Source organism: Coregonus lavaretus (assembly GCF_964263955.1).
Source record: "Coregonus lavaretus genome assembly, contig: HAP1_SCAFFOLD_5589, whole genome shotgun sequence".
In the NCBI taxonomy this organism is placed as follows: domain Eukaryota; kingdom Metazoa; phylum Chordata; class Actinopteri; order Salmoniformes; family Salmonidae; genus Coregonus; species Coregonus lavaretus.
Window position 1 is genome coordinate 13,606 of NW_028162108.1, and position 25,350 is coordinate 38,955.

At 44.6% G+C, this 25,350-nt stretch overlaps 1 protein-coding gene across 1 annotated transcript; it reads left to right on the top strand.

The window, feature by feature from the left end:
* Positions 1-554: 554 nt before the first annotated feature.
* On the top strand, positions 555-25,345 carry LOC311116527 (divergent protein kinase domain 2A; the record flags this gene model as incomplete). The annotated part of the gene is made up of 2 exons (XM_084191612.1): positions 555-867; positions 25,181-25,345. Coding segments are annotated over 2 exons (478 nt in total), but the record flags the coding sequence as incomplete, so codon positions are not given.
* Between the last annotated feature and the right edge of the window lie 5 nt (positions 25,346-25,350).

Consider the following 25,350-nt stretch of genomic DNA (forward strand, 5'->3'; position numbering starts at 1 on the left):
CCTCTTTCCTCTTTCCTCCACACCTCTTTCCTCTTTCCTCCACACCTCTTTCCTCTTTCCTCCACACCCCTTTCCTCCACACCCCTTTCCTCCACACCTCTTTCCTCTTTCCTCCACACCTCTTTCCTCCACACCCCTTTCCTCCACACCTCTTTCCTCCACACCTCTTTCCTCTTTCCTCCACACCCCTTTCCTCCACACCCCTTTCCTCCACACCTCTTTCTTCTTTCCTCCACACCTCTTTCCTCCACACCTCTTTCCTCCACACCTCTTTCCTCCACACCTCTTTCCTCTTTCCTCCACACCCCTTTCCTCCACACCCCTTTCCTCCACACCTCTTTCTTCTTTCCTCCACACCTCTTTCTTCTTTCCTCCACACCTCTTTCCTCCACACCTCTTTCCTCCACACCTCTTTCTTCTTTCCTCCACACCTCTTTCTTCTTTCCTCCACACCCCTTTCCTCCACACCTCTTTCCTCCACACTCCTTTCCTCCACACCTCTTTCCTCTTTCCTCCACATCTCTTTCTTCTAATAACCCACATCCCTCCTTTCTCTCCTACAGAGTTTCCCGTCAGACGAGGGCTGGCCGTTTGCCAAGTACCTGGGAGCGTGTGGTCGCGTGGTGGCAGTGAACTACGTCGGTGAGGAGCTGTGGTCTTTCTACAACGCTCCGTGGGAGAAGAGGGTTGACCTGGCCCGACAGCTGATGGACATCGCTGAGCAGCTCACCAACAACGACTTTGAGTTCGCCCTCTACCTGCTGGACGTGAGCTTTGATAACTTTGCCGTGGGGCCGCGGGACGGAAAGGTCATCGTGGTGGACGGTGAGAATGTCCTGGTGGCCGACAAGAGACTCATCAAACAAAGTGAGTTGTTGTTGTTGTCACACCACTTGGGGGGGAGGGGGGAGTCATGTATTAGGGTTGCAAAGCTACCGGCAGTTTACCAAAGTTACCGGAATATTTTGCAATTTTAGTGACACATTTTATACTTCAATAACTTGTGAAAAATGTAGTTTTTAAAAAATATCTTTGTCCTTATTGTCCACGAGTTTAGACCACATGGTTGAAGAGAAAATAGCCTAATTAATGAAAAAAGCATGTAATCAACAATGTAATTATTTTCAATGAACTCTGCAACTCTTAGCACCAAAACATTTACAACAAAGACATATTAACATAGTTAAATAAATATCATTTACCCTCATTTTACCCTCATTTTAAACACCAATGGTATTCACTGAGTTTATGGTTTATGTTTAGGATAGTGTGTTACAGCTTTGTCATTCTATTTTTATTTTTAAATCATCTTATTTTACACGGAAGGCCAGAGATGATTACGGACACCTGTGATAATCTGAAGAACCCAAAAGGGCAACTAGATGTCTTGTGGTAATTGGATTGTCTGAGGTACAGTGACAGTACTGTGAAAGTTTCCAGTAATAACCTAACCCCTCTCTCCCTTTGTAACCCTAGTGTTCGTCTGGCTGTGATATATCCAACAAGATACTCAGTTTCTCATCGAAATTCAACGTATTATGGATGAACGTCTTATTTTTGACGCATTGGTTCCGCGTGGTTACTGGGTTAACTTTGCGTGGTTAACAGGGTTAAAACCGAAAACAACTCAAATGTTAACAGTTTAGGCATTAAGTAAGGTTAGGGGTATGGTTTGGGGAAATCTTAAAACAAAATAATAGAAAGAAACCAATTCGCCATTACCATAAAGGATCATCAAGTCTTCTCACGGCTTGCTAGAGCATTGTGAACTGTGCAGCAAGCTTCGGCTCCGAACGTCATGAGTTGGCGCCCAGTGCTGGGCGATTATTATTATTGATGTTTTTTGTGAGCGCTGAGGAAGGCATATATCGATTCTCTCAAGACCTTTTCAAACGTCCGAAGTCTATTTCCAGTGATCAGGCTGGATAAATGAGGAGGTGTGTTTGTGTGTGTGCTGTTTTCTCTGTTGCTATGACACCCGGTGTCTTTGTTTGCGGTTCTCGTGCCTGTGTGTCTCCTAGCCATCCTTGTTCTGTTACCATCACCTGCTTTCCTCTGTGTTGTCAACATTACTACACTACATTACCACACTACACTACCACACTACATAACCACACTACACTACCACACTACACTACTACACTACCACACTACACTACCACACTACACTACCACACTACACTACTACACTACCACACTACACTACCACACTACACTACACTACTACACTACCACACTACACTACCACACTACATAACCACACTACATAACCACACTACACTACCACACTACACTACTACACTACCACACTACACTACCACACTACACTACACTACTACATTACCACACTACACTACCACACTACACTACTACACTACCACACTACACTACCACACTACACTACCACACTACACTACACTACTACATTACCACACTACATAACCACACTACACTACACTACTACACTACCACACTACACTACCACACTACACTACCACACTACACTACTACACTACCACACTACACTACACTACTACATTACCACACTACATTACCACACTACACTACCACACTACATAACCACACTACACTACACTACCACACTACATAACCACATTACCACACTACACTACTACACTACCACACCACACTACCACACTACACTACCACACTACACTACCACACTACATTACCACACTACACTACTACACTACCACACTACACTACACTACTACACTACCACACTACATTACCACACTACATAACCACACTACACTACTACACTACCACACTACATAACCACACTATGCTACCAAACCACACTACCACACTACACTACACTACTACATTACCACACTACATAACCACACTACACTACACTACACTACTACACTACCACACTACATAACCACACTATGCTACCAAACCACACTACCACACTACACTACTACATTACCACACTACATAACCACACTACACTACTACACTACCACACTACACTACCACACTACACTACCACACTACATAACCACACTACACTACTACACTACACTACTACACTACCACACTACATAACCACACTACACTACCACACTACATAACCACACTACACTACTACATTACCACACTACATAACCACACTACACTACTACACTACCACACTACACTACCACACTACCCTACCCTACCCCACTACCCTACCCCACTACGCTACCCCACTACCCTACCACACTACACTACCACACTACGCTACCCCACTACTACACTACACTACCACACTACCCTACCCCACTACCCTACCACACTACACTACCCCACTACCCTACCACACTACCCTACCCCACTACCCTACCCCACTACCCTACCCCACTACGCTACCCCACTACCCTACCACACTACACTACCACACTACGCTACCCCACTACCACACTACACTACCACACTATGCTACCACACTACACTACCACACTACCCTACCCCACTACCCCACTACCCTACCCCACTACCCTACCACACTACATTAACCCACTACCCTACCCCACTACCCTACCCCACTACATTACCCCACTACCCTACCCCACTACATTACCCCACTACCCTACCCCACTACCCTACCCCACTACGCTACCCCACTACCCTACCACACTACACTACCACACTACCCTACCCCACTACCCTACCCCACTACCCTACCCCACTACCCTACCCCACTACCCTACCCCACTACCCTACCCCACTACCCTACCCCACTACCCTACCCCACTACCCTACCCCACTACCCTACCCCACTACCCTACCCCACTACCCTACCACACTACACTACCACACTACGCTACCCCACTACTACACTACACTACCACACTACCCTACCCCACTACCCTACCCCACTACCCTACCACACTACACTACCACACTACCCTACCCCACTACCCTACCCCACTACCCTACCCCACTACCCTACCACACTACACTACCACACTACACTACCACACTACGCTACCCCACTACTACACTACACTACCACACTACCCTACCACACTATATAACATATTTCACACATGGGTGGATTAAACCGCTCTGATGTCAGTATGTGTTTCTCTCCCTATCTTCTGATACTCAGTAGTATCTGTGATCTAGGCTTGTACCGGGAGTGGATCAGGGTGATGGTAATCTCTGTTAACCTAGAACTCAAATCTTGAATTGGGTCAGATAGTTGATTGAACTTCTGGGACCGCCCTCTCAAAAGGAAACTCTTCCCCTAGTTTAAGAGCCGCTTTATGATGCGTCCCAATGACCAGGGAAACAAACTCCGGAACTAATGTTGGCTCATTATCTCACACGTTCCGTTGTCACGACAGATGCTACCGAAGATGTATTGGTAGTCTCTCCACGAGAGGTTAGGGTGATGGTACCTATAGGAAGATGGTACGTCTTACCGGTTCTGCTAGGGCTTTATGTCTTACATGTACGTCCACTATCAAAGCCATGCGCAGGCCTAACGGTAACTTTGGCCCAGTCTGTCCTTCAAAAGTAAACTGGTAACAGCAATCGATGAACCAAGTGGAACAAAGTTGTCCATGCCACTATTTTCCCCTCTAACCCCCGGTGCACGCACACACACACACACACATACACACACACACACACACACACACACACACACACACACACACACACACACACACACACACACACACACACATACGCACGCACGCACGCACACACACACACACCTCCCCAGCTCTACATCAGAGGGTGGGAAAGGCCTTTAGATGTGTCCCCCTGGTAGAAATCCTATCAAAATGATCAACCACTGTGTTTGTGGGGGACTGGTGCCACCACTGTGTTTGTGGGGGACTGGTGCCACCACTGTGTTTGTGGGGGACTGGTGCCACCACTGTGCCCTGTGACAGATAGGTGGATGTGTGGCCTGCGTGGGAGAGAGAGATGGGGACGGATCGTGACAAACACACACTGAGATAAAATGCTGGCCAAAGGACAAGGTCTGTCACCACAGAAGAGCAGATGGACACTCACTGTGTGTGTGTGTGTGTGTGTGTGTGTGTGAGAGTACACCTGTGTGTGTGTGTGTGTGTGTGTGTGTGTGTGTGTGTGAGAGAGTACACCTGTGTGTGTGTGTGTGTGTGTGTGTGTGAGAGTACACCTGTGTGTGTGTGTGTGAGAGTACACCTGTGTGTGTGTGTGTGTGTGTGTGTGTGTGTGTGTGTGTGAGAGTACACCTGTGTGTGTGTGTGTGTGTGTGTGTGTGTGTGTGTGTGTGTGTGTGTGTGAGAGTACACCTGTGTGTGTGTGTGTGTGTGTGTGTGAGAGAGTACACCTGTGTGTGTGTGCCCCTGCATGTATGCGTGTTTGATATTTTAGCACGAACATGGACACCTCTGTAGAATATCCCCCCTGACTATGTCCTGTCCTTCGTGTGTGTTTCCCTCCCCTGACTGTGTCCTGTCCTTCGTGTGTGTTTCCCTCCCCTGACTGTGTCCTGTCCTTCGTGTGTGTTTCCCTCCCCTGACTGTGTCCTGTCCTTCGTGTGTGTTTCCCTCCCCTGACTGTGTCCTGTCCTTCGTGTGTGTTTCCCTCCCCTGACTGTGTCCTGTCCTTCGTGTGTGTTTCCCTCCCCTGACTGTGTCCTGTCCTTTGTGTGTGTTCCCCTCCCCTGACTGTGTCCTGTCCTTCGTGTGTGTTTCCCCCCCCTGTGTGCGTGCTAGCCAAAAGCCACACAGTGCAACCCTGTCATTTCAGCCTCTCTCTCTACACAGAGAAACTCTGCCTGCAAGGTCAACACTGCCTTTATACACAGACACATTTAGAGCCTGACAATCCAAGCTGCTTACTCTGGCCATTCAGTTTAAGCCATGAGAAAGAAGGAGAGGGGTAATAAGAGCTGGTAATGTGTTGGACGGGAGCTGACAATGTCTGCTGTAGTGGTGTCTGCCTGCCTGCCTGCCTGCCTGCCTGCCTGCCTGCCTGCCTGCCTGCCTGCCTGCCTGCCTGCCTGCCTGCCTGCCTGCCTGTCTGCCTGCCTGCCTGCCTGCCTGTCTGCCTGCCTGCCTGCCTGCCTGTCTGTCTGCCTGCCTGCCTGCCTGCCTGCCTGCCTGTCTGTCTGTCTGTCTGTCTGTCTGTCTGTCTGTCTAATCTATCTACCAGACTGTCTGTATTATAACGGTGCCTTCGGAAAGTATTCAGACCCCTTGACTTTTTCCACGTTTTGTTACATTACAGCCTTATTCTAAAATGGATTACAAAAATAAAATAATCTGCAATCTACGCACAATACCCCATAATGACAAAGTGAAAACAGGTTTTTTGAAATTTGTGCAAATGTATACAAAATATAAAACAGAAATACCTTATTTCCATAAGTATTCAGACCCTTTGCTATGAGACTTGAAATGGAGCTCAGGTGCATCCTGTTTCCATTGATGGGCTGTATGCAAAGACATGTCTAGGCTCAAACTAACAGCTGACATGACTGTATTCTTTCTTCCTGGAATTGAATAAATACGTTAAACTAAAGTCCCTTCAGAGAGTATTCACACCCCTTGACTCAGCTGTGTGAATGAATACTTACAGTACCAGTCAAAAGTTTTAGAACACCGACTCATTCAAGGGTTTTTCTTTATTTTTTACTATTTTCTACATTGTAGAATAATAGTGAAGACATCAAAACTATGAAATAACACATATGGAATCATGTAGTAACCAAAAAAGTGTTAAACAAATCAAAATATATTGTATATTTGAGATTCTTCGAAGTAGCCACCCTTTGCCTTGATGACAGCTCTGCACACTACTTTTGACTGGTAGTGTGTGTGTGTGTATATATACAGTTGAAGTCAGAAGTTTACATACCATTAGGTTGGAGTCATTAAAACTCGTTTTTCAACCACTCCACAAATTTCTTGTTAACAAACTATAGTTTTGGAAAGTCGGTTAGGACATCTACTTTGTGCATGACACAAGTCATTTTTCCAACAATTGTTTCCAGACAGATTATTTCACTTATAATTCACTGTATCACAATTCCAGTGGGTCAGAAGTTTACATACACTAAGTTGACTGTGCCTTTAAACAGCTTGGAAAATTCCAGAAAATGATGTCATGGCTTTAGAAGCTTCTGATAGGCTAATTGACATCATTTGAGTCAATTGGAGGTGTACCTGTGGATGTATTTCCAGGCCTACCTTCAAACTCAGTGCCTCTTTGCTTGACATCATGGGAAAATGAAAAGAAATCAGCCAAGACCTTTTGTTGTAGACCTCCACAAGTCTGGTTCATCCGTGGGAGCAATTTCCAAACGCCTGAAGGTACCACGTTCAACTGTACAAACAATAGCACGCAAGTAGAAACACCTTGGGACCACGCAGCCGTCATACCGCTCAGGAAGGAGACGCGTTCTGTCTCCAAGAGATGAACGTACTTTGGTGTGAAAAGTGCAAATCAATCCCAGAACAACAGCAAAGGACCTTGTGAAGATGCTGGAGGAAACAGGTACAAAAGGTCTATATCCACAGTAAAACGAGTCCTATATCGACATAACCTGAAAGGCCGCTCAGCAAGGAAGAAGCCACTGCTCCAAAACCGCCATAAAAAAGCCAGACTACGGTTTGCAACTGCACATGGGGACGAAGATCGTACTTTTTGGAGAAATATCCTCTGGTCTGATGAAACAAAAATAGAACTGTTTGGCCATAATGACCATCGTTATGTTTGGTGGAAAAAGGGGGTGGCTTGCAAGCCGAAGATCACCATCCCAACCGTGAAGCACGGGGGTGGCAGCATCATGCTGTGGGGGTGGTTTGCTGCAGGAGGGACTGGTGCACTTCACAAAATAGATGGCATCATGAGGAAGGAAAATTATGTGGATATATTGAAGCAACAGGGGGATCTCTCTACTAATATTCTGACATTTCACATTCTTAAAATAAAGTGGTGATCCTAACTGACCTAAGACAGGGAATTCTTACTAGGATTAAATGTCAGAAATGGTGAAAAACGGAGTTTAAATGTATTTGGCTAAGGTGTACAGTGGGGAAAAAAATACTTATTTTCCACCATAATTTGCAAATAAATTCATAAAAAATCCTACAATGTGATTTTCTGGATTTTTTTCTTCTCTATTTGTCTGTCATAGTTGACGTGTACCTATGATGAAAATTACAGGCCTCTCTCATCTTTTTACGTGGGAGAACTTGCACAATTGGTGGCTGACTAAATACTTTTTTCCCCCACTGTATACTCCAATTTAAAAACAACTGAGACTGAAAGACACTTAAACCTGAGGATAAATCTCGTCTGTTTAAATAGAGGCTGATTTGACTTTCAACTCCAACATGCAAACGGCTTCAGCAGGTATCCGGTTTCCTGCCACAATCACACCATCTGTGAGAGAGAGGTGTAGTAGGTTCAGTGTAGCTATAGTGCTGATTATAGTGTACATGGTCAGATGGCTATTGTCCTTATTATTTAGCAATAGGTATTGCAATGACAATAGGAGGGATATTGGAGAACACACCGTTTTTCGAAGCTGGTCAATGTAACTGCATTGGTAGGCATGCTGTGTATTTGACCCGACGTCGTCTCAGGGTGGTTTGGAGCGAGAGGGATGTGGAGTGAGGAGAATATAAAAGCCTGATATCAGGGCGGGAGGAAGACGGTCACTAACCACACTCTCGACCAGAGTTCCAGGAGTCATTTGAATTGGAAATAATCTGGTTTGTTTCCAGGTTCTGGTTGGGGAGGAAGGAAGGTGATCAGAACATTTTTCTTTTGGAGTTTCAGACAAAGAAGCAACAAAGTACTTTACTTTTTTTGCTGCGCTCATCAATGAACCTATCGCAAAGCCTTCACCTTGATATAGACACACACAGCCTTCACCTTGATATAGACACACACAGCCTTCACCTTGATATAGACACACACAGCCTTCACCTTGATATAGACACACACAGCCTTCACCTTGATATAGACACACACAGCCTTCACCTTGATATAGACACACACAGCCTTCACCTTGATATAGACACACACAGCCTTCACCTTGATATAGACACACACAGCCTTCACCTTGATATAGACACACACAGCCTTCACCTTGATATAGACACACAAAGCCTTCACCTTGATATAGACACACACAGCCTTCACCTTGATATAGACACACACAGCCTTCACCTTGATATAGACACACAAAGCCTTCACCTTGATATAGACACACACAGCCTTCACCTTGATATAGACACACACAGCCTTCACCTTGATATAGACACACACAGCCTTCACCTTGATATAGACACACACAGCCTTCACCTTGATATAGACACACACAGCCTTCACCTTGATATAGACACACACAGCCTTCACCTTGATATAGACACACACAGCCTTCACCTTGATATAGACACACACAGCCTTCACCTTGATATAGACACACACAGCCTTCACCTTGATATAGACACACACAGCCTTCACCATGATATAGACACACACAGCCTTCACCTTGATATAGACACACACAGCCTTCACCTTGATATAGACACACACAGCCTTCACCTTGATATAGACACACACAGCCTTCACCATGATATAGACACACACAGCCTTCACCTTGATATAGACACATACTGCCTTCAGAAAGTACAGCCTGAATTCAAAATATTTTTTTTTTTCTCTCACCCATCTACATACAATATCTCAAAATGACAGTAAAAACATGTTTTTAGAAATGTTAGCAAATTTATTGAAAATGTAATACAGAAATATCTAATTTACGTAACTATTCACACCCCTGAGTCAATATTTACATTTACATTTACGTCAATTAGCAGACACTCTTATCCAGAGTGACTTACAAATTGCTGCATTCAACTTATGATAGCCAGTGGGACAACCACTTATTTGTTTATTTGTATTTATTTTTTATGGGGGGTAGAAGGATTAATGTTATACTATTCCAGGTATTCCTTAAAGAGGTGGGGTTTCAAGTGTCTCCGGAAGGTGGTCAGTGACTCCGCTGTCCTGGCGTCGTGGGGGAGCTTGTTCCACCATTGGGGTGCCAGAGCAGCGAATAGCTTTGACTGGGCTGAGCGGGAACTGTGCTTCCGTAGAGGTAGGGGGGCTAGCAGGCCAGAGGTGGATGAATGTAGTGCCCTCGTTTGGGTGTAGGGTCTGATCAGCCTGAAGGTAAGGAGGTGCCGTTCCCCTCACAGCTCCGTAGGCAAGCACCATGGTCTTGTAGTAGATGCGAGCCACAACTGGAAGCCAGTGGAGTGTGCGGAGGAGCAGGGTGACATGAGAGAACTTGTGAAGGTTGAACACCAGACGGGCTGCAGCATTCTGGATAAATTGTAGGGGTTTAATGGCACAGGCAGGGAGCCCAGCCAACAGCGAGTTGCAGTAATCCAGACGGGAGATGACAAGTGCCTGGATTAGGACCTGTGCCGCTTCCTGTGTAAGGTAGGGTCGTACTCTGCGAATGTTGTAGAGCATGAACCTGCAGGATCGGGTCACCGCTTTGATGTTAGCGGAGAACGACAGGGTGTTGTCCAGGGTCACGCCAAGGTTCTTCGCACTCTGGGAGGAGGACACAATGGAGTTGTCAACCGTGATGGCGAGATCATGGAGCGGGTAGTCCTTCCCCGGGAGGAAGAGCAGCTCTGTCTTGCCGAGGTTCAGCTTGAGGTGGTGATCCGTCATCCATACTGATATGTCTGCCAGACATGCAGAGATGCGATTCGCCACCTGGTTATCAGAAGGGGGAAAGGAGAAAATGAATTGTGTGTCGTCTGCGTAGCAATGATAGGAGAGACCATGTGAGGATATGACAGAGCCAAGTGACTTGGTGTATAGAGAGAATAGGAGAGGGCCTAGAACTGAGCCCTGGGGGACACCAGTGGTGAGAGCACGTGGTGCGGAGACAGATTCTCGCCACGCCACTTGGTAGGAGCGATCTGTCAGGTAGGACGCAATCCAAGAGAGAACAGCTCCGGAGATGCCCAACTCGGAGAGGGTGGAGATACAATACATGTTACAGTCACCTTTGGCAGTGATTACAACTTTCTGGGTTTATTGTACAATATTTGCACATTATTTTAAAAATTCTTCAAGCTCTGTCAAGTTGGTTGTTGATCATTGCTAGACAGACATTTTCAAGTCTTGCCATAGATTTTCAAGCCGCTATTAAGTCAAAACTGTAACTAGGCCACTCAGGAACATTCAATGTCGTCTTGGTAAGCAGTTGATTGTCCTGCTGAAAGGTGCATTTGTCTCCCAGTGTCTGTTGGAAAGCAAACTGAACCAGGTTTTCCTCTAGGTTTTTGCCTGTGCTTAACTGTTCAGTTTATTTTTGTCCTAAAAAAAAACGCCCTAGTCCTTGCAGATGCAAGCATACCCATAACATGATGCAGCCACCACCATGCTTGAAAATATGAAAAGTGGTACTCTGTGATGTGTTGTGTTGGAATTGTCTCAAGCATAGCACTTCATATTCAGGACATAAGTTCATTTATTTTCCAATTGCAGTTTTACTTCAGTGCCTTATTGTCTGTGTGTGTATCTTCACAGTCCCCGTTGTTCCATAAGGTGTATTTTATCTGTTTTTAAATCTGATTCTACTGCTTGCATCAGTTACCTGATGTGGAATAGAGTTCCATGTAGTCATGGCTCTATGTAGTACTGTGCGCCTCACATAGTCTGTTCTTGACTTGGGGATTGTGACGAGACCTCTGGTGGCATGTCTTGTGGGGTATGCATGGGTGTCCGAGCTGTGTGCTAGTAGTTTAAACAGACAGCTCGGTGCATTCAGCATGTCAACACTTCTTACAAAAACAAGTAGTGATGAAGTCAATCTCTCTTACACTTTGAGCCATGAGAGATTTAGAATGCTATTAATTTTAGCTCTCCGTGTATATTTAAGGACAGGCCATGGTGCCCTGTTCTAATCCAATTGTAAATTTCCGAGGTCCCTCTTTGTGGCACCTGACCACACGACTGAACAGCAGTCAGTCTAAGGCACTGCATCGCAGTGCTAGCTGTGCCACTAGAGATCCTGGTTCGAATCCAGGCTCTGTCGTAGCCGGCCGCGACCGGGAGACCCATGGGGCGGCGCACAATTGGCCCAGCGTCGTCCAGGGTAGGGGAGGGAATGGCCGGCAGGGATGTAGCTCAGTTGGTAGAGCATGGTGTTTGCAACGCTAGGGTTGTGAGTTCGATTCCCACGGTGGGTATGAAAACTTTAAAAAAAAATGTATTCACTAACTGTAAGTCGCTCTGGATAAGAGCGTCTGCTAAATGACAAAAATGTAAAATGTAGTCCAGGTGCAACAAAACTAGGGCCTGTAGGACCTGCCTTGTTGATAGTGTTGTTAAGAAGGCAGAGCAGCGCTTTATTATGGACAGACTTCTCCCCATGTTAGTTACTGTTGTATCAATATGCTTTGACCATGACAGTTTACAATCCAGGGTTACTCCAAGCAGTTTAGTCACCTCAACTTGCTCAATTTCCACATGATTTATTACAAGCTTGAGTTGAGGTTTAGCGTTTAGTGAATGATTTGTCCCAAATACAATGCTTTTAGTTTTTGAAATTAATTTCTGTTAGCCTTAGATTGAAGATGTGGCAATATCTTCTGCTATTATCCTCAGTAATTTTCTATCCAAGTTGTCAGACCCCGGTGGCTTGTCAATGTCCATGGACAACAATATTGTTTCACCTCTTCCACTTTACGGAATTCAAAATTATGTATTCAATGCTTGTCTTTCACAATTTGATCAGTTATACTTGGATGTGTAGTGTCAGCGTTTGTTGCTGGCATGTCTTGCCTAAGTTTGTTAATCTTGCCAATTAAGTAATTGGCAAATCAGTGGGTTTTGTGATGAATGAGCCATCTGATTCAATGAATGATGGATTGAGTTTGCCTTTTTGCCCAAAATGTAATTGAAGGTGCTGCAAAGCTTTTTACTATCATTCTTTATGTCATTTATGCTTGTTTCATAGTGTAGTTTCTTCTTCTTTTGTTCTGTTTAGTCACATGATTTCTCGATTTGCAGTACATTTGCCATTCGGTTGTGCAGCCAGACTTATTTGCCATTCCTTTTGCCTCATCCCTCTCAACCATACAATTTTTCAATTCCTCATCAATCCACAGTGATTTAACAGTTTTTACAGTCATTTTCTTAATGGCTGCGTGCTTATTAGTAACTGGGATAAGCAATTTCATAAATGTGTCAAGTGCAGTGTCTAGTTGATCCTCATTACACACCATGGACCAACACAAATTATTTACATCAACAACATAGGAATCACTACAAAACGTATTGTATGACCTCTTATACACAATATTAGGCCCAGCCTTTGGAACTTTGGTTTTCCTAGATATGGCTTCTATATTGTGATCACTACATCCGATTGATTTGGATACTGCTTTCAAGCACATTTCAGCAGCATTAGTAAAGATGTGATCAATACATGATTTCCTGTACTGTTTGTAACTACCCTGGTAGGTTAACTGATAACCTGAACCAGGTTGCAGGCACTGGTTACAGTTTGAAGCTTTGTCCTGAGTGGGCAGCTTGATGAAAGCCAGTCAATATTTAAATCACCCAGAAAATATACCTCTCTATTGATATCACATACAGTGCATTCGGGAAGTATTTAGACCCCTTCCCTTTTTCCACATTTTGTTACGTTACAGCCTTATTCTAAAATGGATTAAAATAAAAAATATCCTCATCAATCTACACACAATACCCCATAATGACAAAGTGAAAAACAGGTTTTTAGACATTTCTGCAATTGAATTAAAAAAAAAAGGTTTTCTATGAGACTCGAAATTGAGCTCAGGTGCATCCTGTTTCAATTGATCATCCTTGAGATGTTTCTACAACTTGATTTGAGTCCGCCTGTGGTGAATTTAATTGATTGGACATGATTTGGAAAGGCACACCTGTCTACAGTGAGGGAAAAAAGTGTTTGATCCCCTGCTGATTTTGTACGTTTGCCCACTGACAAAGAAAGGATCAGTCTATAATTTTAATGGTAGGTTTATTTGAACAGTGATAGACAGAATAACAACAAAAAAATCCAGAAAAACGCATGTAAAAAATGTTATAAATTGATTTCCATTTTAATGAGGGAAATAAGTATTTGACCCCCTCTCAATCAGAAAGATTTCTGGCTCCCAGGTGTCTTTTATACAGGTAACGAGCTGAGATTAGGAGCACACTCTTAAAAGGAGTGCTCCTAATCTCAGTTTGATACCTGTATAAAGGACACCTGTCCACAGAAGCAATCAATCAATCAGATTCCAAACTCTCCACCATGGCCAAGACCAAAGAGCTCTCCAAGGATGTCAGGGACAAGATTGTAGACTTACACAAGGCTGGAATGGGCTACAAGACCATTGCCAAGCAGCTTGGTGAGAAGGTGACAACAGTTGGTGCGATTATTTGCAAATGGAAGAAACACAAAAGAACTGTCAAACTCCCTCGGCCTCGGGCTCCATGCAAGATCTCACCTCGTGGAGTTGCAATGATCATGAGAACGGTGAGGAATCAACCCAGAACTACACGGGAGGATCTTGTCAATGATCTCAAGGCAGCTGGGACCATAGTCACCAAGAAAACAATTGGTAACACACTACGCCATGAAGGACTGAAATCCTGCAGCGCCCGCAAGGTCCCCCTGCTCAAGAAAGCACATATACAGGCCCGTTTGAAGTTTGCCAATGAACATCTGAATGATTCAGAGGAGAACTGGGTGAAAGTGTTGTGGTCAGATGAGACCAAAATCGAGCTCTTTGGCATCAACTCAACTCGCCGTGTTTGGAGGAGGAGGAATGCTGCTTATGACTCCAAGAACACCATCCCCACCGTCAAACATGGAGGTGGAAACATTATGCTTTGGGGGTGTTTTTCTGCTAAGGGGACAGGACAACTTCACCGCATCAAAGGGACGATGGACGGGGCCATGTGTACCGTCAAATCTTGGGTGAGAACTTCCTTCCCTCAGCCAGGGCATTGAAAATGGGTCGTGGATGGGTATTCTAGCATGACAATGACCCAAAACACACGGCCATGGCAACAAAGGAGTGGCTCAAGAAGATGCACATTAAGGTTCTGGAGTGGCCTAGCCAGTCTCCAGACCTTAATCCCATAGAAAATATGTGGAGGGAGCTGAAGGTTCGAGTTGCCAAACGTCAGGCTCGAAACCTTAATGACTTGGAGAAGATCTGCAAAGAGGAGTGGGACAAAATCCCTCCTGAGATGTGTGCAAACCTGGTGGCCAACTACAAGAAATGTCTGACCTCTGTGATTGCCAACAAGGGTTTTGCCACCAAGTACTAAGTCATGTTTTGCAGAGGGGTCAAATACTTATTTCCCTCATTAAAATGCAAATCAATTCATAACATTTTTGACATGCATTTTTCTGGATTTATGTTGTTGTTATTCTGTCTCTCACTGTTCAAATAAACCTACCATTAAAATTATAGACTGATCATGTCTTTGTCAATGGGCAAACGTACAAAATCAGCAGGGGATCAAATACTTTTCTCCCTCACTGTATATAAGGTCCCACAGTTGACAGTGCATGTCTGAGCAAAAACCAAGCCATGAGGTCGAAGGAATTGTCCGTAGAGCTCCGAGACAGGATTGTGTCAAGGCACAGATCTGGGGAAGGGTACAAAAACATTTCTGCAGCATTGAAGGTCCCCAAGAACACCGTGGCCTCCATCATTCTGAAATGGAAGAAGTTTGGAACCACCAAGACTCTTCCTAGAGCTGGCCGCCCGGCCAAACTGAGCAATCGGGGGAGAAGAGCCTTGATCAGGGAGGTGACCAAGAACCTGATGGTCACTCTGACAGAGCTGCAGAGCTGCAGACTTCCTCTGTGAAGATGGGAGAACCTTCCAGAAGGACAACCATCTCTGCAGCACTCCACCAATCAGGCCTTTATGGGAGAGTGGCCAGACGGAAGCCACTCCTCAGTAAAAGGCACATGACAGCCCGCTTGGAGTTTCCCAAAAGGCACCTAAAGGACTCTGACCATGAGAAACAAGATTCTCTGGTCTGATGAAACCAAGATTTAACTCTTTGGCCTGAATGCCAAGCGTCACGTCTGGAGGAAACCTGGCACCATCCCTACGGTGAAGCATGATGGTGGCAGCATCATGCGGTGGGGATGTTTTTGAGCGGCAGGGACTGGGAGACCAGTCAGGATCGAGGGAAAGATAAACGGAGCAAAGTAAAGAGAGATCCTAGATGAAAACCTGCTCCAGAGCGCTCAGGACCTGAGACTGGGGCGAAGGTTCACCTTCCAACAGGACAACGACCCTAAGGACACAGCCAAGACAACGCAGGAGTGGCTTCGGGACAAGTCTCTGAATGTCCTTCAGTTGTCCAGCCAGAGCCCGGACTTGAACACAATCAAACATTTCTGGAGAGACCTGAAAATAGCTGTGCAGCGACGCTCCCCATCCAACCTGATAGAGCTTGAGAGGATCTGCAGAGAAGAATGGGAGAAACTCCCTAAATACAGGTGTGCCAAGCTTGTAGTCTCATACCCGAGTAGACTTGAGGCTGTAATCACTGCCAAAGGTGCTTCAACAAAGTACTGTGTAAAGGGACTGAATGCTTATGTAAATGTGATATTTCAGTTTTTATATTCTTTATAAATGTGCAAAAAAAATATATAATATATGTTTTGCTTTGTCATTATGGGGTATTGTGTGTAGGGAAAAAAACAATTTAATCCATTTTAGAATAAGGCAAAATGTGGAAAATGTCAGTGTCTGAATACTTTCTGAAAGAACTGTACATTATCAAGCATTTCACATGTTATCCAGAAACTGACTGTTAGCACTTGGTGGTCTATAGCAGCTTCCTACCAGAATGGGCTTTAGGTGAGGCAGATGAACCTGTAGCCATATTACTTCAATAGCATTTAACATGAGATCGTCTCTAAGCTTTACAGGAATGTGGTTCTGAATATAAACAGCAACACCTCCACCATTGGCATTTCTATATTTTCTGTATATGTTATAACCATGTATTGCTACCACTGTATCATCAAAGGTATTATCTAAGTGAGTTTCAGAGATAGTCAGAATATGAATGTCATCTGTTACTAGCAAGTTATTGATTTCATGAACCTTGTTTCTTAAGCTACATATGTTCACGTGGGCTATTTTTAGCACTTTTCTAGAATGTTTTCATTGCTTTACTGGGAAGCTTGGGTCATTGTCTCAACGCAGCCTTATAATGCTGTGAAAGGATCCAGGAACCCAAATGATTTGGGTGGATCCCATCCTCCTTATAAAACAAGCTTTGTTTCCAGAAGGTATCAAAATTGTCAATAAATGTTACACCCACAGAGCTGCAATAGTCTCGTAGCCAGTTATGGAGGGCTAAAAGTCTGCTGAACCGTTCAATGCCACGGTTTAGGGAGGGCAGAGGGCCTGATATTATGGGATGTTTGTTGGTGTCAAGTAGTGACCCAATCAGTTCTTTAAAAACCATCTTCAGCTGTTCTGAGCTGCCCTTCATAATGTAATTGGATCCCACATGAACTATGATAGACTCCATTTCCTTATGCTGGTTTAAAATGTTTGGGAGCAGCTTATTGGTGTCCTGGATAGCACAAAGGGACTAAGACATTTTTCACCATTGAACTGCCCAATACAACGGCTGGAGAAAGGGATGGAGAAACCCACCCATTCCTACCCCTCACACAATTCCTTGAGCCTTTCACGGGCCCACGAGAAGCAGGATAGCGTACACCCGCTGCTCCCGGCAATAAGTCCAGACCTCCCAAAGCAGGCAGTGCCCCGTCAGATCCAGAGAGAGGGAAAGGAGCCAAACTCCACAACGAAGCCACTGCTGGAATCAGCTTAGTTGGAGTCAGCACAGCTGTCCCAGACACAGGCAGTCCCAGACACAGGCAGTCACAGACACAGGCAGTCCCAGACACAGGCAGTCCCAGACACAGGCAGTCCCAGTGATGAAGGCGCAGGTAGATGAGGCACCAGGTCTTCATGTCAATCTGCTCCGGACCTCTCCCAGACACTCCAGTCCGCTTAGCAGCACGCGGCTGCCTTCCTGTTTCCACGACTTGTGACATGGGGACCAGCGATGATTGGAACAATCCTCTTGCTGTTCTCCGTCTACTCCACTACAGGATGGAGGAGGAGAAGCAGATGGAAACGACTTCCTTGGCAGGCAATGAAATGTATCAACCCATGGAGGTCTGGATTTGGAGTCACCCTCAAAATTAAAGTGGAAAACCACACTACAGGCTGATCCAACTTTGATGTAATGTCCTTAAAACAAGTCAAAATGAGGCTCAGTAGTGTGTGTGGCCTCCACGTGCCTGTATGACCTCCCGACATCGCCTGGACATGCTCCTGATGAGGTGGCGGATGGTCTCCTGAGGGATCTCCTCCCAGACCTGGACTAAAGCATCCGCCAACTCCTGGACAGTCTGTGGTGCAACGTGGCGTTGGTGGATGGAGCGAGACATGATGTCCCAGATGTGCTCAATTGGATTCAGGTCTGGGGAACGGGCGGGCCAGTCCATAGCATCAATGCCTTCCTCTTGCAGGAACTGCTGACACACTCCAGCCACATGAGGTCTAGCATTGTCTTGCATTAGGAGGAACCCAGGGCCAACCGCACCAGCATATGGTCTCACAAGGGGTCTGAGGATCTCATCTCGGTACCTAATGGCAGTCAGGCTACCTCTGGCGAGCACATGGAGGGCTGTGCGGCCCCCCAAAGAAATGCCACCCCACACCATGACTGACCCACCGCCAAACCGGTCATGCTGGAGGATGTTGCAGGCAGCAGACTCTGTCACGTCTGTCACATGCTCAGTATGAACCTGCTTTCATCTGTGAAGAGCACAGGGCACCAGTGGCGAATTTGCCAATCTTGGTGTTCTCTGGCAAATGCCAAACGTCCTGCACGGTGTTGGGCTGTAAGCACAACCCCCACCTGTGGACGTCGGGCCCTCATACCACCCTCATGGAGTCTGTTTCTGACCGTTTGAGCAGACACATGCACATTTGTGGCCTGCTGGAGGTCATTTGCAGGGCTCTGGCAGTGCTCCTCCTGCTCCTCCTTGCAGAAAGGCGGAGGTAGCAGTCCTGCTGCTGGGTTGTTGCCCTCCTACGGCCTCCTCCACGTCTCCTGATGTACTGGCCTGTCTCCTGGTAGCGCCTCCATGCTCTGGACACTACGCTGACAGACACAGCAAACCTTCTTGCCACAGCTCGCATTGATGTGCCATCCTGGATGAGCTGCACTACCTGAGCCACTTGTGTGGGTTGTAGACTCCGTCTCATGCTACCACTAGAGTGAAAGCACCGCTAGCATTCAAAAGTGACCAAAACATCAGCCAGGAAGCATAGGAACTGAGAAGTGGTCTGTGGTCACACCTGCAAAACCAGTACTTTATTGGGGGTGTCTTGCTAATTGCCTATAATTTCCACCTGTTGTCTATTCCATTTGCACAACAGCATGTGAAATGTATTGTCAATCAGTGTTGCTTCCTAAGTGGACAGTTTGATTTCACAGAAGTGTGATTGACTTGGAGTTACATTGTGTTGTTTAAGTGTTCCCTTTATTTTTTTGAGCAGTGTATATATATATATTTTTTTTTTTTGGTGTGTCCCTCTCCCGACTCTGTCAGTTGGCCATGATGTGTGATGCTTCGCTGGCTCTGAGTCTAAAGCATAAATGTAATTCTCCTCACCTTGACCATGTGTGTGTCTGGCTCAGTCTTAATCTGTCTTTATCAAAAACATTGATTGAGCTGAAAGGGCCCGTCCACAACGGGGGGGGGGGGGCCGCCGATGAGGCCCTAGCTAGCTGACGGGGCAGTGTGGTTGGGTTGGTTGGTTCTTCTATCCTCATGGATAAAGTAAAAGAAGGAAAAGTATCCCTTGTGGGGACATTTCCCACATCCCCATGAGGACAAAGGCTATTTTAAGCTTAGGGGTTATGTTTAGGGTTACATTTAGTGTTAAGATTAGAATTAGGGTAAGAGTAAGGGGTAAGGTTATGGTAAGGGTTGAGGTTAGGGAAAATAGGATTTTGAATGGAAATATATTTTAGGTCCCAACGTCAGCAGCAGTGTGATTGAGTCATTCTGACAGGGCCGGAGGACCACTGCATTAGAAAGGCTGATCCTCTGATTATTTTGGAATCCTCAGGGATCATCCTCCTCTCTAACTATTGATCTGCTTTAATGCAACTCCAACTGCTTTCTCATCATGTGAGATTTGTTTTCCTCTATCGACCTCACAAGTCCCTAAACAGAAAAGATAAATATAACATGCACTGATGAAGGAGAAAGGAAAGTGTTCACATTTTTTGATTGGTTCAATAAAACAGGAAAGTGGTTTGTCTATTTTTGCCAGATGAAATGTTTAATGAGTTTGTTGATTGGTTGTATGTATCCCAAAATACACAGACTCTTGCAGTAATCTCCTTCAGGGCCTGGTCATGTAAGATTTTCCATTTTGATTGTTTTCCTACTACAAATCATGCCAATTGAAAATGTATTTAAAAATAGACCATCTAGCAGCCATTTTAAATCCCCATGCTTGAAGCTGCCAAGATGGTCCCATGGTAGGCGATTGTTTTGTTCACAGAGTCTGGATCAATTCCAATTCAGCTAAAATTGTTTTTAATAGCCCACAACAATGATAGGGATATTATGCGTTTACTGCTGTTGAAATGTAATGGACTTGCTCTAACCATTGCTAGTCCCCTCTTTCACAGTATTCCTAGTCATATCATCCATGTCTTTAGTCCATGGTTTCCGTCAAGATTTTAATTGATCGGACATTTTGAGTAACGTACTGGTCATCCATATGCATTGGGTGAGTAACCCATTGAGGCCGTCCACCCCCGCAACGAGGGATATTGGCCAAATGAGCCACATTTACGCCTCCTTAAACAGCCTATAACTAGTTACAAAAACATTATCCCTTGTGTCTCGATGTGTAGCATATGCAAAACTGTATAGTCTATTGTTTTATGGGTTTTTACTTTCCTAAAACAATAATTTTCCACCTAACGATTCAGCTGTCAGAGATTTGAGCACTAATTGCATGCCTATAGGCTTAGGCATCCACTGTATTATATTCATATAAAATGTGATAAACAGTACCAGTCAGAAGTTTTGGACATTGTAGAATAATATTGAAGACATCAAAACTATGAAATAACACATATGGAATCATGTAGTAACCAAAAAAGTGTTAAACAAATCAAAATATATTTTATATTTGAGATTCTTCAAATAGCCACCCTTTGCCTTGATGACAGCTTCGCACACTGTTGGCATTCTCTCAACCAGCTTCACCTGGATTGCTTTTCCAACAGAGTCCCCACATATGCTGAGCACTTGTTGGCTGCTTTTACTTCACTCTGAGGTCCGACTCATCCCAAACCATATCAATTTGGTTGAGGTCGGGGGATTGTGGAGGCCGGGTCATCTGATGCAGCACTCCATCACTCTCCTTCTTGGTAAAATAGCCCTTACACTGCCTGGAGGTGTGTTGGGTCATTGTCCTGTTGAAAAACAAATGATAGTCCCACTAAGCCCAAACCAGATGGGATGGTGTATCGCTGCAGAATGCTGTGGTAGCCATGCTGGTTAAGTGTGCCTTGAATTCTAAATAAATCACTGACAGTGTCACCAGCAAAGCATCCCCACACCATAACACCTCCTCCTCCATGCTTTACGGTGGGAAGCACACATGCAGAGATCATTCGTTCACCTACTCTGCGTCTCACAAAGACACCGTGGTTGGAACCAAAAATCTCAGATTTGGACTCCAGAGCAAAGGACAGATTTCCACCGGTCTAATGTCCATTGATCGTGTTTCTTGGCCCATGCAAGTCTCTTCTTCTTATTGGTGTCCTTTAGTAGTGGTTTCTTTGTAGCAATTCGACCATGAATGCCTGATTCACACAGTCTGCCTTTCCTGTGGCGGTCCTCATGAGAGCCAGGTCAAGAGAATGCCAAGAGTGTGCAAAGCTGTCTTCAAGGCAAAGGGTGGCTACTTTGAAGAATCTCAAATATAAAATCTATTTTGATTTTGTTTAACACATTTTTGGTTACTACATTATTCTATATGTGTTATTTCATAGTTTTGATGTCTTCACTATTATTCTACAATGTAGAAAAAAGTAAAAATACACTTTTGACTGGTACTGTATGTAAATAAGGTATTTCTGTTTCTTATTTGTAATACATTTGCAAAAAAAATCTAAACACCTATAAGGAAGATAAACTTAGGCTTAGCCCCAGAGAGAGAGATAAAGATATTCCGGCGGGAAATTAATTTCTTTCTCCTTGTCAGATAGGCTACTGCGTCTGCTATGCAGATATAGGCGTGCAGAAGGAGGCTAATTCGTTAGTCTTCAATAAGAATATTAAAAAAAATAAAGATAAGCATTATATTGTTAGAATATAGGCCTAAAACGTTCTTCCGCACCTCACTGTCGGAGTCAGTTGGAGCACCGGTGTGCACTGCGTTCATATCATAGACCAGCAGTATAATAGACTGATAGCCCCATTACATTTACATCACACCAAACCTTCACAAAAGTTTATGAACTTTACATTTTAGTCATTTAGCAGACGCTCTTATCCAGAGCGACTTACAGGAGCAATTAGGGTTAAGTGCCTTGCTCAAGAGCACATCGACAGATTTTTCACCTAGTCGGCTCGGGGGATTAGAACCAGCGACCTTTCGGTTACTGGCACAACGCTCTTAACCACTAAGCTACCTGCCGCCCCTTAACTTTATTAAGGTAACATCAAAAGTAAGTCGAGCCATTCTTTATAGGGAAAATACCAGCAGTGTATTATGTCACGGCAAACACAACATTACATTTGGCCAAAGAAAATGGTTAAACAGAATGAGACAAAGCACTTCCGAACTGGTTTAAACCTTCACAGAAGTTTTGAGAAGGCAGAAATTACCAAGAACACCTAGTGTACCCAACAAATGACAGCAATAGGCTAATGATATTTATTTTACAACAGGCTTACTTATAACCTATCTTAAACTAAATACGGCGCACACGATTAAAAAAAAATACATATCAAAACTTAATTTTGCCAAACGAAAATGTCTCGACAAAATGAAACAAAACTTGTTTTGCATATTTTAAAGAGCTGGTTTGGATTAATAAATAGGGCTACAATAATAATAAAACAAATTATTATAAATATGAAGATTTTTTTTTTCAAAGAATGCATCCTACCTGAACAGCGGCTTGCACAATAGCTTGCGTTTGGCCAAGCCAACACTCTTCTCATCTTTGTCCCCTACAATAGTACAACTTTTATATATGGAGGACGTTCCCCTTATAGCAGGGCTACAGGCTAACATTTTCCCCTGGTGGCACTGCTCCTGCTAAGTCTTTCAGTTTGTGGCACCAGCCAATGATTTGGCTTCACGCAATACCAACATTTCGTAGGCCTTTCATCTTATAAAGTCAGTCACAGCTTTATTAAAAAGTGTAATACACTTCTGAGATGGTATTGAATAAATATGTTGTTTCATCATCTCGTGATGATGAAACAACAACAACAAAATATATATATATATTTTTTTTTGTACAATATAGATCAATTTGCCTGTGTCTTTATGTGTGCTAATATCATAGGCTAATTTATTTGGGGCTAATTCTCCACCTGAGTAAGGAAACTCAAAACACATTAGCTAGATCACTAACTCTAAATATAATACCCTATATAATAATAATATATAATAATATCATAGTAGTCATGTATTAATCTAACAGTACATTTAATCCTTAAGAGTCGCAAAAAATCCCCATCATAATCCGTCAGTTTAAGCTAGAGATATATTTTTGCATGTGCTGCATCTCAATCCACCGCATCTACCGATGTCGGCCTTCCACATCTGCGGTGGACGGTGGCCGAGCTGAAGCGGTGTTTGTCAGACAATGAGGCACCCCCCCCCCCCCAAAAAAAATCGCTCTTCTCACTATGGAAAAGGGAGACTCTCACGAACACGATGGTGTTCTCTGTCAGCTCTACGACCCCCAAAGGACTCCTTTTAAGGTCATCCATGCAAACAAATGGAAGTAGTTATGTGCCAACAAAAATAAGGGGTTAAATATGTGCCCCAAAAAATAACAAATAATCCTGAGCTGTCTTATATAGCGTCTCCTAGATATAGGACATACACTTTAAAAACCTTATTCCTTATGATTCATTTTTTGACTGTCTTTTTTTTCTCATTTATGAATGTGTTATTAAATGTGTTTCTATGGGCTACAGTAGTAAAGGACTAATTCAATATCTTATCAAATCGTTTTTTCTATATAGAAAGGGGTCCAAAAAATGCAAAAATCAAATAGCTAAATGATCCATGGTTTGACCATCTTAAAACAATTCCATATGTTAGCTTCTCTTTCCATCTGTTATCCAGAGCGACTTACTGGTTAAGCACCTTGCTCAAGGGGGCATCAACAGAGTTAACCGCTAGGTTACCTGCCGCCCAATAGTTATATCTCTCAACCTGCTGTCTCACCTCTCTTCCGCTCTCCCTCCAGAGAACTACCATGGGTGACACCTGTCTGTCTGTACCTGTCTGTAACTGTCTCACCTCTCTCTCTCTCTCTCTCTCTCTCTCTCTCTCTCTCTCTCTCTCTCTCTCTCTCTCTCTCTCTCTCTCTCTCTCTCTCTCTCTCTCTCTCTCTCTCTCTCTCTCTCTCTCTCTCTCTCTCTCTCTCTCTCTCTCTCTCTCTCTCTCTCTCACCTCTCTCTCTCTCTCTCTCTCTCTCTCTCTCTCTCTCTCTCTCTCTCTCTCGATGCGAAGTGTGGTACCTGTCTGTCTGTTGTGTACCTGTCTGTCCATACCTGCTGTCTCATCTCCTCTAGCCTCTCTACATCCAGAGAACTATGAGGTGGTACCTGTCTGTCTGTGGTCTGACCTGTCTGTCTGTGGTCTGACCTGTCTGTCTGTGGTCTGACCTGTCTGTCTGTGGTCTGACCTGTCTGTCTGTGGTCTGACCTGTCTGTCTGTGGTCTGACCTGTCTGTCTGTGGTCTTACCTGTCTGTCTGTACCTGTCTCACATATCTCTCTCTCTTCTCTCCCTCTCTCTCTCTCTCTCCAGATAAACCAGAGAACTATGACGTGTGGTACGAGAGTCGCTTCGAGGACTGTGACAAAGAGGCCTGCCTGTCCTTCTCCAAGGAGTCTCTGTGTAACCGTGTCACCGTGGACCACAACTACTACGCCGTGTGTCAGAATCTGCTGTCGCGCTACGCCACGTGGCGAGGGACC